Source organism: Anguilla rostrata, chromosome 3 (assembly GCF_018555375.3).
Source record: "Anguilla rostrata isolate EN2019 chromosome 3, ASM1855537v3, whole genome shotgun sequence".
NCBI lineage: Eukaryota > Metazoa > Chordata > Actinopteri > Anguilliformes > Anguillidae > Anguilla > Anguilla rostrata.
In genome coordinates, this window is record NC_057935.1 from 27,331,387 (window position 1) to 27,347,924 (window position 16,538).

Below are 16,538 nucleotides of genomic sequence, written 5' to 3' on the forward strand. Positions count from 1 at the left end.
AATGAAGTTGCATCAAGGACTATTCAGATAAAAGATTCAGGTGGCGATATCAAGCCCAGATACATTTGAGGGCCGTTTGAGACCGGCAAGAGATTTCTCAGATGCAGGCAGTCTCCAGCTTCGCAACTAGAATCCTGCTCACTGATAAAGTTTGCGGGTTGCTTACCCCTGTGGACGATGTCGTTCTTATGGCACCAGTGAATTGCTTTGATTAACTGATAGATGTAATTTCGCACTTTCTCTGGTGGCGCCCCATTGGGCAGTTCCTCCAGCAGCTCCAGCATATTCTGAAAGAGCAAACAGCAGTGAAGAAATATCAGTCGAGCGTACAGACTTTGTGAATAACTGTGAGGAGTGTATACCCTAAGAATAACAGTGAGGAGTGTATACCCTAAGAATAACAGTGAGGAGAGTACTGTATACCCTAAGAATAACAGTGAGGAGTGTATACCCTAAGAATAACAGTGAGGAGTGTATACCCTAAGAATAACAGTGAGGAGAGTACTGAATACCCTAAGAATAACAATGAGGAGTGTATACCCTAAGAATAACAGTGAGGAGTGTACTGTATACCCTAAGAATAACAATGAGGAGTGTATACCCTAAGAATAACAGTGAGGAAATATCAGCATAGGGCAGGGATCACAAGCTCTAGTCCTGGAGGGCCGTCTTATCCACAGATGGAAAATCCAGGGTCAGAAAGTAAAAATCCCCCCCAGTATTTTGTTCCAATCAGCTGGACTTGTTAATCAGTACAATTCTTCAGCCAGGGGGTAGAACTAATTAGTGAAATCAGCTGGCTGAGCTCATGGGTGGAAGAAACACATGGTGGGACTCTGACCCCTGGACTTTTCACCTCTGGTCATATCTGCACGTTTTCGCGCTTTCCTTCCAGTCACCCATTTAGGTGTTGGAAACAAGGTTTGTGACCCCTTAGCCAATCAGCGACTTAGATTCATCACATAAATCAGGGGTGTCACACCGAATCCCAAGGGGGCCGCAGTGTCTGCAGGTTTTTGTGGTTTCCTTCCCAATCAGCTGCCAGTTTAGGCCTTGGGAACATGGTGTGTGGATCTCTTAGCCAGTCAATGACGAAACACGTGCTGAGAACACCCCAAAAACCAGCAGACACTGTGGCCCTCCAGGACTGGAGTTTGACACCTGTGACATAAATGCTAAAATATACTGAAAACCCGCAGACATTGCAGCCCTCCTGGAGTCTGACACCCCAGGCCTAGTGTGCATACTGTCTGAATGACAAAAAGCAAACACTCCAGTGTATGCATTGTATGAATAACAGTATGTAAATATCAGTCTAGTGTGTATGTGGAGACTGCAGAGTGATGCCCAGCACTGAATCAACAAGAAACTGATTTTCTGACCACAAACAGCATTCATTTCACACAGTACTCCATTTTGGTTTTGCATCCTGATATCCTCTAATCCTTACGTTCTTTCCTGTGGCGACAACTACTATATAGGTGGAAGTAAGGATACCTGGCGGCCCAGCTATAGTGAAATAAATATTAGTGGTTATTAAAACTACTGGTTGCTAATAAGATTAAACTTTATTGTGCACACGGAAATCCACAGCCCAAAAACAACACTTACAAAGTAAAAAACAAAACAAAAAACATACATATTAACCCATCATCCATATACCCCTATACATACAAAAAATATACACCATAACTAAAAGAACGGCACCAATGTCATGTGTCCATTCATGTGCATATTGGACTAAGTTTGTATATTCCATTAAGTCTCCCAAACCAAAGTTGCCCTGCAGTACACTATGACCACTGCAAATGTGGCATTGTCTCTTACCAAGACTAATCACTGTGAGTCATTCTTGGGTAATTATTTTGAGTTTTGATCTGAAATGAAACCTTCGACTCAATCACTGTAACTCACACTTGACCAGACTCCCCACCTCTGCCGTAAACCCCCCCCAGTTCTACCATAAAGCCCCCCCCCCCCCCCAGCTGTACCATAAACCCCCCTCTAGCTCTACCATAACCCCACCCCCCCAGCTCTACCAGAATGCACCAGCTTGACTGGCGTTGAACTTCCCCAGGTTCTCACAAATCTCCACTGGGTCCCTGTTTCAGCTCACATTCAAGACAAGTGTGGACCTACAGGGTCTGCTTCCTCCTATATCCAGGCTATGGTCCAGCCCTATGCCCCAGCTCAGCCACTCCCTATTCAGCCAACGCAGGTCACCTTGCAACTCCATCTCTGTAGACATCAGTACTCAACCTCATGCCTTTTTTCTGGAACGACTTCCCTAGCATTAGACTGCAGAACCTCTTTGAAGAACAAAGGGCCAAAGCTCCTACCTACCCAACACATACCCTCAATAAAATTTAAAATTCCCTAACCCTTAATTGTTTCCCTAATTGATAAAAAAAACTTGCACAGATTGCATGGATAGTTCATTTCCTTGATTGGCACTTGCTAAATATGTGGATGTGAAGTCATCTTGTACTGAGATTTGAAAAACTTTTGTAAGTTGCTCTAGATAAGAGTCCACCAAATTATGTAAATTCAAACAGAGATGGAGAAATCACCAAGAAAAAGAAAAAAAAATCACAGGAAACCAACCAAACTGAGTGACCGAAGAGAAGGGGAAGAAGAGGGAGGAAACATTATGTATGAATCTGCCAAATCGTGTCTGGGACTGACCTTCTCCACATATTCGAAGACCAGGTACAGTTTGCCTCTTCTGCGGAAGGCCTCCTTCAGCTCCACAATGTTTTCCTGCTTCAATGTGCGAAGCATCTTCAGCTCCCGAAGTGTCGTCTCCTTGACCTCCTCATTCTCTGTGGGGGAGAAACCAGCACCAAAAATGGATTCGATCCTGAGCTAGCCCACACACAAATGAAATATACTTCAATATATCATTCAGTATAACAAAGTATATGAAAATATATTGAAAATATTTTGCATGATATTTCATTTCTGCGTATTGCAGCATTTTATTTCTGTAAGGGCTGGGTCAGGATCTCACCAGAAGATCTCCCATTAATACAGCAGTATATGTGTGCATATATATGCAGTGTGTATATACACACATGCAAATGCACATACACACGCGCGCACATACACACTGAGCTCCATAATGTTTGGGACAAAGATTCCACCCCCTTGATTTTTCTCTGTACTCCACAATTTTAGATTTTTAATCAAACAATGCCATTCTGTTTTTGTAACTAAGTAGTGGTTTGAATATTTCAGGGCAGCCTCCGTAATTCTGTGTGTGAAGTCTTCTGCAGACGGTAGTCGCTGACACATCCACGCCTGCCTCCTGAACATGTGTCTCTGATCTGTCGGACAGGTGTTTAGGGGTTTTTCTTCATTATGGTGAAAATTCTTGTCATCAACTGTACAGATCGTCCTTGACCTAACAGGCCCTACATGATTACAGAGCTCACCAATGCTCTCTTCTGAATGTTGTTCCAAATGGTTGATTTTGGTAAGCCTAAGGTTTGGCCTATGTCTCGGACTGTTTTTTTCTTATTGTTCAGGCTCATAATGGCTTCCATTGGCACAGCTGAAAACACTATCAACAGACTCCAAAGGCTATCAAAAGCCTACAATCAACTGAAAGTTATTTTATACCTGTACTAAAGAACCAACTAAACACACATGACTAATAAGAAAGACCTGTAAAGCAATTTGTCCCAAACATTACGGTGCCCTGAAATGGCGGACTATGAATAAAAACTGCATATATTTACACACACGCACAAAGTATTAAGAGGTTGTCACATACTGAACCAGGATATATTTAAAAGAATATCTGAAAGCAGCAATTATTTCTATACTTGCCTATATATTTTAAAGTGCTACTGCTTAAAATATTTTATTTCAATATATTTCCAACATATTCAATTTCTATAAGGGAGTGTGTGAGAGGTTAAAACACAGCAAAACACACACTCCCATTGTCCTCCGTTCCTCTCCCAGTTCTCCTCACCACACCTTCCCAAACACCATGTTTCCTCTTCATTGTTTGAAACAGAAATGTAAATTACATTACCAGATGAAACCGCTCTGTTAGACTCCTTGTTAGGAATGGATCACGCCAAGAAGAAAGTCTACTACAAACTTGATTATTGCTTGATCTGGCATTGTTTTTTAAATCATGAGCTACAGCTGCAGATTGCACATGTATGCTTCATGTGAGAAAGTTTATTAGAGTCCAATACAGGCCTGGACCACCACCGGTGGGTGCACCCTGCTGAGCTGTACAGCACGATGACTGCATGTAGCTTTAAAAAAGACCAATTGAGATAGCCGCATCAGGTAGAGAAGCTGTCAGCCGTGAGTGTGGACAGTTGGAAATGGTGTGAAGGTTTGTGGAGAGCCTGCATTTTTATAGCCCGTTCACAGACTTAACAAAGGGGCTCCCTTACCTTCGCTGTCCTTGAACTTCTTAATGGCCACAATTTCATTTGTCTCCTGCAACAGAGACAGAGCAACTAATTACAAACAAACACTTGGGCACAAGGAGGCCATTACCTGGCACTTAAGAGGGAATTTCCAACATCATTGTGAAAGGCAAAGCATGGATTGGATTGCATTCATTTAAAAGTAGGGCTCACCTTTACAGAAATGGAATACACAGCAATGTACTGTAAATATGCAGACCTTTCGGAAAAATACAACGATTAACATATTTCCCAGGAGTGTTTTAAAAAATATACTGCCACATCCAATAGCAACAATTAGTATGTTTGCTTATGCAGTACTTATGCACCATAATGTTTGGGACAAAGGCATTTTTTTCCTTGATATGGCTCTGTACTCCACAATATTAGATCTGTAATCAAACCATTTGCATGTGGTAAAATAGCAGATTCTCAGCTGTTATTAAAGGGCATTTAAAAAAATACATGTTGGTTTGCTATGTAGAAATCATACCACTTTTTATACATAGCCCACCCTGAATTGTTTGATTACAAACCCAAAATCGTGGAGTACATAGCCAAATCAAGAAAAAACTTGCCATTGCCCCAAAACATTATGGAGGGCATGGTACATTTTGAAGTGCTGCAATAAAAAGAACTCCCCGTCCCTCTCCGAACCTCCCCCTCACTATCCATCTTCCGCCGTGGCCTGAAGACTCATCTCTTCAGACTATACCTAGAATAACCACCACCATGCTGTGTATATATACATATTTTTAAAAAAAAATTTAAAAAAAATACCCTTTTTTCCTTGTCACTTGTTACATGTTGCCCCATCCCTGCACTTCTTGGTAAATTGTATTTGTCCTAATACTCTAGCTTAATCTTCTGCCTAGTTTGGCTTTGCAGATGTTAGACCAGGATAGTGTTCATTGTTCTCAGCTAGAAATAGCTGTACACAAATAAGTAATTGTACTTACTAAAACCCGTGTTCAGCATTGCCTACGATCATGAAAATGCACTTCTTGTCGCGCTTTGATAAAGCGTCTGCCAAATGAATGTAATGTAATGTAATGTAATGATTTCTGATCTTGATAATATACAGTATTTCCATATATTACCAGTACATTCTATTTCAGCAAAGGTACCCCCCAACGGTTGACCTGGGGCCACACAGCAAACCCATGAGGTGAATTTGGGCCAAAACAAACTGCTGCCTAAAGATGCCATTTCCCGGTAAACAAATAAGGATGACAAAATTGTGTGACTTTTAAACCATGCATATACTGTAATAGAAGCCCTTATACGAGGTGATTCCACAACATACAGATAGCTTTACAACATAATAACATATTTCACACTGAGCAGTATTGGCTTGAGGGCACCACAGAAGTCTCCCCAATCTGGAGTCTCAACCTTGTAACTCGTACAGCAGAACCAAGGGGCCAAGACCAAGCTTCGCTTCTGAAGCTGGCTTTCTAGTCTAGGTGAGAAACGCTGCACTCTAACGCCAGCGCGACTGGTCCCAGTATAGGTCTTTCATCCACCGAATTCATCATAAGTCAATGGTACCAAAACGGTCAAAATACAAAGTAATTCATTTCTATCCATAAGAACATGCAGTCGCAGTAGCTGGTTTTAATGTCTGCCTATGTTCTGATTTGTTAAGTGAATGTGTCATTAGAACCAGGTCATTTATGAACCATTCAGCGACAGTTTGCGTCAATGCCTAGTCACTACGTGTAACTCGGGGGTGGAGGGGGGACTGTATCTCATGCGCTTAGTAATGTCCCCAGACTGTCAATCACACGATGCCTGGATCCCATGGCTTCAGAACGGTTTTCACAAGCCCATGGAAAGTCAATGGGTGTCATCACAGTCACTCTGTCCATATTTTTACAGTCTATCAGCAGGACTTGAATGGCCAGATATCTGCTGAGGATTCTCAGGATAGCCACTGCACTCAAGGGCAAAACAGTGGTCGATTCAACCACAACTTGAACCCTTGGGTGACTGGTGATTTTGCAGACCCAGCTAGCCCATCAGCACTGCATAGCTGCCCAAACGGTACAGTTGACGAGGCCTTCCTTACTTCAGCCCTTGGGAGCCCCTGTGTATGCTGGATTTTACTTCACCTGAATTAGCTGCTAATTAGTTATTAATTGAGCTGTAGTGTGAAAAGCACTGAAGGAAGGAAGAGGATTCATGAACCCCATAGTTGATGCAGGAGGAAACTACAAGGCAGCTTAAACCATGTCAGTTGTTTGAACCATTCTGTTGATTTTTCTCTCCCCAGCAGAACACAATTATTGGTTCTAATCAATTTCTGGTGTTATGATATTCTCCACTCTCTATTATATTACATACAACCGATGATTGATTGTTTGATGCATTCAATTAATTACTTATTTATTGACAGTCAAAATGACACTGAAGTACAACATGTAGCCAAAAATGCAGCCCATAACCACCTAAACCATGGTTACCAAAGCCCTAAAACTGTGAGAAACCAGGGCTTAAAAAATCTGAACATCACCCAAACCTGAGTAGGTGCAACTGAACGTGCAAGGGTGCTCTAGCTTTTCTCTCTCACACTACAGTGCCCTTTCATCATCAATGTGAGAGGTTTGGGAGTTCATCAATGACAGATTCCTCAGACCAGGCTTGTGCAGCAAAGGCTGTCTTTTCATCCTTCTTGGAAGCAAAATATCTTATCACATTTATAGTACAAATACACTAATGCCCTGTAGGGGGCGGCAGGGGCACTGTGGTTTAAAACAGGCCAGCACAACATTTCTGCCAGCCTTAGACAGCTGCAGAGGACTTTAAGTGCCATCACTCTTTTGTGGTCAACACACCAGGGGTACAGCAGTTCTGCTCATGGGTCTGAATTTAAAAAATAATAATAATCAAGTGTACAGTAACGACAGTAAATCTGGACCTCACCACTGCTGTAGCCCAACCCGAGACTCTGCAGCTACAGAGGTAGCGCTCGGAGACTCGTGCGGGGCATGTAGGAGCCACGCTACACCGAGTGTCAAAGTGTTTCCCCCAGTTGATATCCAGAAGTGTCTCCAAACCCACACGAGAGGGAAGTGAGCCAGCCGTGTGCAATCATGGCACACTGCCTCATGCAGTGTTTCCAGTACACCAGAAACTTGTTTCAACATGCCTGATAAGGCAGGTGTTCGATCCCAACAAGGGGAACCCACCCAAAGCCAATGCATTAATTATGAAGGTGTGGTTATAGCTGTGACTTACTGCAGGCTACATGACATTATATTCATTTACAAGACTTGTTCAGAGCAGACTTTCTGCTTCTTATGTCCAAAGCAAATTGTGTTTCCAGAGAACATAAGTGCACCATCATTTGTGTGAGTTATATAACCATGCCAGACCTGGCAAACACCAGTAGGAGAGAACCTATATGCAACATCACTAAAGCACTAAATGCATGGTATAATTTCAGCAGTATAAGCAGCCATCTGAATCAACACAAAATACTTTCTTTAAAAAGGCAGTAAACTCAGAAACCTGGACATAGTGCGAGACACACATACACACACACTTGCATTCCTTAAGATGATGTAATTTCTGTGGAGCGATTTGTAGGGAGTTGAGGCCGCCGCTGCTGAAGGTGGTGCCACTGGAGGTGGCTGTGAAGCCCAATCTTTGACCCACATGACCTGCCGCAGCTGGGGCAATATGAGGGCCGAGTCGAGTGATGGCTACTGTTGTGGTGCAAGCTGGTTCCAGTGCTTTCGGTGAGCATCTCTTTGAGACGTGCGACTGGATTTGAGATGGTCGACCCTTGAGTTGAAAGTTATGCTCCATATTTGACAGTTCATGGAAGATGCTTGAAGGTCCCCAGGTTTGATTACACATGTCTTAAGGGTCTCTTTCAGATGGTCCTTAAACCTCCACTTTTGATCTCCAGGAGTCCTGTTAGCTCCCAGAATTTGACCATATAGAATCTACCTTATGAGACAATGTTTCAGCTTTGATCCCTATAACATGCCCAAGCCAGTGGAGTAGGCATCTTAGCAGGGTTGTTTCCACACTTGTCTGCATGTACTGAAAAATTACTGTGTGTGGTAATTGGTCTTTCGATGCGACCCCTAGGATGTGTTGGAGGCACATGTTAAAGGTTTCCAATCAATGTATGAGGAGTAGGTAGGGGGTCCATACCTCAAAGCCATACAGTAGGGAGGAGACGACAACCACTTGGTAGGCTGCTCCTTTTTTCAACATCTTTAAGCTGTTATTTTCAAAGATGCAAGAGCGCATTATACCATAGGACAAGAAGGCACAGCTAATCTGGGCATGGACGTCGTCGTTGATTAGGCAGTTTACTGTCAAGATACTGCTGAGCTAGCAGAGCTGCTGAACCACCTTTAAGGGGGTGCCATGAATGCTAAACACTGGGTGAGTACATGTGAGGGTTGTGATTTGTTTTCTGACTATTTAATGGAAGGCCGCTCGCCCTGTAGACTGCAGATACAGTGCATGTTGCATTGCAGTAGGGTTATGAGCTAGAAGGGCCCAATCATCAACATATTGAAGCTTGTGTACATGGGTGATCAATGTTTTTGTAAAAGCTTGATGGTAGAGAAGGTTGAAAAGATTGCCATCAAGGTTGAGGCTGGACCCCATCATCAGCATGGAACAAAACGGTTGAAAATTACTGATGCCACCATACATCCCTGCTTCACACCTGCCTGGATGGGGAAGGGTGGACATTGTTGTCCGCTGATGAGCACACAGGCTAGCATGCCATTGTGTAGGTGTTTCAGAACGTTCAGGAAGTCGGGTGGTACCTCAATTTTTGCAAGAATGTTCCAGACTGCCTGGTGGTCAACCGTATGAACTGCTTTTGTTAGGTCTATGAAAGAAATGTACAGGTCCTGGTTTTGTTTCTGGCCTTCTTCTTGATCCGTCTTGCAACAAAAAATCATGTCACTGGTACTTCGGCCTTTTCTAAATCCACACTGTGATCCTGGGAGGTTATTTTCCATAGTGTGTCGTAATGAGTCAGGCAGAATGGCATGACCCATACTAGCACCTTTCCGGCAACTGACAGAAGAGATATGCCACAACTGCTCCCATGGATGGCTTTATCTTGTATTTTGAAAATAGTCATTATATGTACATCATTCCAGGTTTAGAAGACAGTTTCCTGGGTCCATATTGCTTGGATGAGTTGGTGTAAGTTCTTCATTAGGAGGAATCCACCTTTCTTCAGCTGGGATTCCATCTGGACCATGCTCATTATTTTTGAGGCACCTTACAGTTGCAAGGACCTTGGTGAATTCAAGGAGAGCATCATGCTCTTGCACTGGTGGGAGGTTTGGGAGTTCATCAATGACAAAGAGATCAGTTGATTAAGAAGGATGTTAAAATGTCTGACCCAGAATTCAAGGATTTGCCTTTTGTCCTTGTAAATCACTGAGCCATCTGCAAATCTTACAGGAGTGATGGTGTGTTTTTGAGGTTTGTTTAATGTATTGACTACTTTGTAGAAAGCATAAGTGCCATTGGATTCTCCATAGACTTGGGTCTTGTAGGATTTTTTGATCCACCACTCATTCTCCATGGCTCAAAGTGGTCTATGAGCCTCAACACGGATGGCTTTCCAGCAAGAAAGAAGGGTGGAAGACAGTGAGTTTGAAATACGGCAAATATAAGCCATGTGTTATTCTTCAAGGAGATGTGGGGTTTCTTGTACAGTCGCTTTTGAACCAGTTCAGGTGACGCTTTTTGGTAATGCCAAGCGACTCTGATGCAGCTGTGTGAACTGCTGAGCTGAGGCTTGCCCATGTGCATTCAATGTTGAGGGTGGTGCTGCTGGGGGGGTTAATCCTGGAGGCCAGGGAGGTATTCGGCACGTTTCCTGCACTAACTCCCTTGGGCATCAGGGGCTCCGAGAAGATATGCGTTTAATCTGCGTTGAGGTTGCTGTTATTGCGTAAATTGGGGAAATCTAAACAATGATGTCTGCCTGACTACATGATCATCTGTCAACAGGACCAGGACTGCGTGACGAAAAAAAAAACAGGCTATGCATGGTACTGAGTACTGGTCGGACCATCAGTTGATCAGGTCTAAATTTCAGTTCTTGTTGGCGGGAGGTATTTTTGACAGCTTCATAAAATGCATGCTTGATGTTGTCATCTGCATCTAGGGTTGATGCACTAGGGCATATGCACTGATGACAGTAGCAGAGTAGCCCTTGGCAAGAGGGATACACTAGGTCATTAATCGCTCATCAATTCCCAGGGGGACTCGGGCATGTTATCCAAGAGAATAGTTTTCACTGCAAAGCCGACTCCTTGCAACTGTCAGGTGTCTTCTAGGAGACTCTTTTAGAAGAGGTGTATCCCAACTTCCGTGAGTCCTCTCCTGAGAAAGAAGTGTCATTCAAGGCAAGAATGTCTATGTTGTATCTGCTAAGTTCATGTGCTCAAGATTAATATGTCTATCGGTTCTCTGGAGCGTCCAAAAGAGTGCGCACATTCCAGGTTGCTAGGTGTAGGTTCAGTATTTTGATTGCAATGGGGAGGCCTTGACGGCTACAGCTGGCCATCCAGGTAGAGGAAGGAACAGACAATGTTCGGGTCACCTTTACTAAACGCTTCTCCTGTCAAGGAGTGAGCAGTGCGGACCCTGACAAGGGCTGCTCAAACGTGCAAGCAGCTGCCGAGGGAGGATGCTGTTCCTGGGTCCCATCCACACAATGACCTTCGGCAAGAGATGAACTTGAGACTACCTTCTGGTGGAAGAAGTTGCAGGGAGCTGCCAGGTTTTGGTTTGTCAATCCTGCCTCTCAGGATGGCTACAGGCTTAGTTGATAGTGGCCTGAGTTCACCATATCAACTCAACTAGGCTCTCCACAACTGATTTAATCCCCCGCTGTTGGTCCGCAACCACGTATTTGACAGGTAGCACCTGATTAGTTTGTCATTCATATCTGAAGGATGTCCCATGACCTGTCATCAGTGGACGTGGTTGGTAGAAGCCAGCTTGGCTCCAACACAGCAGCCAACTCTGCCCCAACACACACACGCATACACACACACAAACTCCTCATTTTGGCTAAATAAGCAAGGCTACATGTGGTACTTTGTCTATTAATAATATAAGCCCCATATTGTTCGTTCTAATTAAAGCCATCAGTAATTTCATTGTGCCTCTGTGCTGAAACTGCCAAAACTATTATATCAACATTATTAAAATTTTAATTACATTTTGATTACATCACCTTTTTATTTTATTTTAACTTTTGACACATTACATATATTTAAACAGGTAGGTAACTCATTTAGGATAATGAGAAGAAAGTTGATGAATGGCACAATGACAGTATCTAGGAACTCTTGGGTCTTGTGTTCTGCTAAAGTTCTCCTAAGGTACAGAGACAGGAATCAGATCCTACTGTGTGAGTGCTAACTGTGTGAATGCTGTGTCAGTGCTCACTATTAGTTATGTGTCTGTGCTGACTTTAAGTGCTGTGTCAGTGTTAAATATATTCATTCCATCTCTGTCAGACATGTGTCAGGAATCAACAGCAGCACTGGTGGACTAAGCCTGCCTCCATTTGCAGTCTTGCACACACAGTTCCAAAGCACAACCAGCCTAGCGGGTAGACTTCAGCAAAGAGAAGCAGCAGGGAAAAAAAGTAGATTAGTTTTCAAACACAAACAGCAAAAGACTAGTTCCCTAATCACCACATCACACTGAAGCTAGAAGACTGCTTACAAACGGTGCTCATCAGATCTCAGTTCTTCACCCCCCTCTGCAGCATCTTAGTGCTAACAATGAGAGGAGATGCGGCTCAATCAGCGACAGATTAATCAGTCTGTCAGATCCTGCACCTGGCCCTCGCACACGAGTACACTCTTTAACAGAATTATTTGACTTTAAAAGGAAACTTGAACCTTGAATCAATTTTTGATGGTAATATGATCTGATGATAACTGTCAAAATAAACACACAATTTACAACATAACAACCTGCAATATCCATCTGGAAGCAGCTGCACTCTCAATGTAGTAGCAAAGCATAGCTGAATCGAAGAGGTGTTTATTTTGATTTTGTATACATATATTTATACTTATTTTGTATACAATAACTGGTAAGCAAAATCTGGATCATAGCTTGGAAAAAATATTCTTCTGCCTTCTAACACTGAAAGGGTCAATAAAATATACACATTTTTGTGCTTGGTCTTAAAAGATACATATGAAATTACCTGTTAGACTTCCCTAGCTTGAAATGAGCTGAATGAAGCAAAGTTGTTCAAAGCCTCATTCGGCCAGTCTTCTGTACTGTATGTCTGCTGCTGACCATGCCCTTAACCGAGATAAGCATGTGTAGACTGCACCCAATCGTGAGGAGGATTATCCTCTTGTCCCTTGTTTGACAAACCAATCACAATTCAATCAAACAAACCTTGACTTTGAATGATATGTCTAGAGAGGCCTGACTGAAAGGTCACTCACTCACTCACTCACGGACAACCTTTGAGGGAGGTTTGGTGGAACGCATGCGCAGATGGTGCTTCGTTTAGTAGGACGCATGCACAGGTGGTACGGCACGACATTTTTAAGCACAGCTTTATCACCTAACGTTACTTTAGCTAACCCTAACATGTTTGCGTTTCGCCTACTTTAGCTAACCTAGTTAGCGCGCTTATGGATCGCCTACTTTAGTTAACCTAGTTAGCGCATACGGATGCTATCCTGCATACATGAGTACGAGCTAAGGATACACACATACAACCACCCATACAGATGTATGGACACACGGACGACAGCAAATAACATTACAGAGGTGAGGACATGCCATAGCTAGCAAGCTATATAGTACGGAGGGCAAAACGGAGCTTTAGAATGTCGCCAGCAGTGTATGCGCATGAGCTCGACAACACATTTCTCATAGAAAAGGTAGTTTGCAGCCTTTGTTTAGTTCATTACATTGGTGGTACAAGTGACAAGAAGTAAGTGGTACTGTGCTGTTAGCCTTTATTGATCGCCCAAGAAGGTTCATGTAAAGTAGCTAGCACAATCTGACAGCACTAACCCATAAAAATGTACTGTGAATGGTAGTTGCTCAATCGAATGGTAAATGTGAAAAACATTCGATTACAGTCAGCGGCACCAAAATTGTCACACCCTCAATAAACGGCAAAACTCCCAGAAGAAGATTGAATTAAATCTTTTAAAGTTATATATTTTCTGAAATATTATCGATTCCGCTTGACCACAGTGAGTGAAACTAGTCGATCAGAGGGTACAGTTTCTATGTAAATTACGTCAAAAGGATTCAGCCTTGTTGTTTGCTACCTAAACTTCAGCACAGTCATTGCCGTTATCATGATAGCATGCAGTGTCTATTTTCAACCAACTGCCATATATGAGCGCGTAAAATCAACCAAAAATATAGTTGCCAAGTTGCGCCGTGGGTCTGGATGGTTTCATGCTTGTTTTTTAAACAAGGGGGGCTTATCTGTGGTACCGATTCCAAATGTAGATAGGGACTTTTAAAAGCTTATTTTCTTCCATTTATAGTTTTTCTGTGTATTTTCTGCGGCTGTAATGAGCTGTAAGTTTAGCTGTGTAAATGTAGTGAGATGATTTAAACAAACAAAACCTGAAAAAAAACTATAAAACGCTCAAAAAAGTTAACCGTTTTTTACCAATCTGCAAAAATAATTAGTCCTGTGGTGGTAACTGTTTATTGAGAAGCATGATGGTTTATGGACAGGGTAATCTGGGCGATGTACCTGTTCCTCCTGCCCCGGCCACCAGGGGACGCACTCTAATATTCCACAATGCGCGTGATTCGCCTGGCGCATTGAAAAGCCGGGAGAGGGTTGTGGGATACTACAAGGACACAATGAATACCCTGCACCCCGGCAGAAATTCAACAAGCCTATGATGTTCAATATAACATAGAATTTCAATTAATTTCCTGAATGGACAGAAATGGATGTGACCTCAACCCTGGTTAGTGTTAGTGTGGGTGGAAGAGGTAACAGCAGTGCCTCAGCAGGTCCAATTCATCATAAGAAAAAGTGCAAGGGAAGAACTGCAAGTGAAGAATGCTCTCATCAGCCTTGTCTATTTCAGTAACTGCACACAATGCATTGTTTCCTTTGAATGGGCAACTCCCACATGCCTTAAAACAGAGAGGGAAATACTGAGTGGCCATTGTGCAGGCTAATGCAGCTCAAAGCCAGCGACTTCCTACAGTCCCATCCATGGTGGGCTCCTCAGAGAACACAGGCCCCTATGCTCTCTCAATACAAAACAGACAGGGGTGGAGTCTGAAAGGTGGAAGTGGGGTCAGGGAGAGCGAAGAGCAACGAGGAGACTAACTGAGAAACACACAGAGGGAAATGGAGGAGAGGGAGATATAGAATGTAGAATGGCAGAGAAAAACAGAAAAAGTAGGAGAGGGAGTGGTTTAAGGAAAGAGCCAGTCTGAAAGTGAGAAAGAATGAGTAGGATAGAGAATAAGTGTGGGGGAAGAAAAGACAGAGCGAGAGAGAGAGAAAGAGAGTGAGAGAGAGAGATACACCTTTGTGTCCACTGGGAAAAGACCAGCTCAGTGGAGCAGGACAGCATTGTGTGTTTGCAGAGTAGAGCTGTCCAAAACTACAACAGCACATCTGATTCAGGGGAAGTGGCTAAAAGAGCCATGTCCCAACAGCAACAGGCCTGAGACAGGAGCAGAGAGCAGAGCAAGGGCCCAACACGCATGAGGCCAGGGTCCAACACGCATGAGACCAGGGGCCAACACGCATGAGGTGAGGGGCCAACACGCATGAGTCCAGGGCCCAACACGCATGAGGCCAGGGCCCAACACGCATGAGTCCAGGGCCCAACACGCATGAGTCCAGGGCCCAACACGCATGAGGCCAGGGCCCAACACGCATGAGTCCAGGGCCCAACACGCATGAGTCCAGGGCCCAACACGCATGAGTCCAGGGCCCAACACGCATGAGGTGAGGGGCCAACACGCATGAGTCCAGGGCCCAACACGCATGAGTCCGGGGCCCAACACGCATGAGGAGGAGAACCAGAGAATTTTGCCCTCTGAACCCTCCTCCCCAGTTTGAAGACTAAGGTTGGGGGTCAATTCTATTTCAATTCAGTCAATGCATAAATGAACTGAAAATCAACTCAAAACATGGTTTGGGAAATGCCAATGATATTCAATTAATTAACTGAATATGAACTAATTTCCTGAATTGACAGAATTAAAATTCAGCAGACTCCAAACCCTGATTAGTCTTAGTGTGTGAGAAGGGGGAGGGTCAATGCGACAGCAGGCCTAAACAATTAATAGCGAAATATGAAAGGACACTCTTGAGCCTTGTTTGAACTTCACCAGTTCAGGTACCTGCATGTACCTTCTTTTTAATGGGCAGCTCCAACAAAAACACAAAAACTCCAGTCCTGCACAACTATGCACACCGAAACTGGTGGCTGACCGAAAGGCAATTGCAAAAACCTAGACACTGGGACTGCTGATCACAGATTTGAAGTTTCAGACCATTGCTTTAAAAAATGAGATTCATTTAGAAGAGACCACCACTGTGCTTTCATGTCCTCCAGCGTTTAAGGCACATCCGATCCGCAGGGGACTGGAGGGGTCGGCTTCAGCTGCAGGGCCGTGCTCACAGCTGACTGAACAGGAAACAGGAGGCTGGGGGCTTGTCAGGAGCCACGATATCACTAACAGATTCAATGGCAGGATGCCCGGACCTCATTTCCTGTAGCTGCTGACACAACAGAGACAACAGTAAATAGGGGCTGAGAAAGAGAAAGGGCTGTCCTTTGATAATACCACAAGGAGCAATTCCCTAAAACCACCGCTAACTTCAGAGATAACGCCTCAGCCAGACCAAAGCCCAGAGCAGAGACAAATGGTACTTCACTCAGAGAAAACCTTGAGCGTACATTGCCACCGCACTGAACACCGACCAGCACACTCACACAGACTCATTAACACAAACCACACCAATCACAAAACACACACCAGCACTGTACTAGTGCTACAGTGAATGCTTACTTACACAATCGTACCAATCACTGAACACTCAACACTTTATCAATGGCACAC

The 16,538-nt window shown here is 43.7% G+C and overlaps 1 protein-coding gene across 8 annotated transcripts in view; it reads right to left on the minus strand.

Annotated features, from left to right (window-relative positions):
- cdkl5 (cyclin dependent kinase like 5) overlaps positions 1 to 16,538 on the minus strand; it is a 103,577-nt gene that overhangs the window by 33,854 nt on the left and 53,185 nt on the right. For all 8 annotated transcript variants that reach the window (XR_010328954.1, XM_064327080.1, XM_064327075.1 and 5 more), the window contains exons 4-6: positions 4,419 to 4,464; positions 2,686 to 2,822; positions 167 to 287 (exon numbers count right to left, since the gene is read on the minus strand). Coding sequence is in view for 7 of the 8 variants with exons in the window: in XM_064327080.1 (XP_064183150.1) it covers positions 167 to 287; positions 2,686 to 2,822; positions 4,419 to 4,464 (304 nt within the window). In the remaining variant the exon portion in view is untranslated. The remainder of the gene's footprint in view (positions 1 to 166; positions 288 to 2,685; positions 2,823 to 4,418; positions 4,465 to 16,538) is intronic.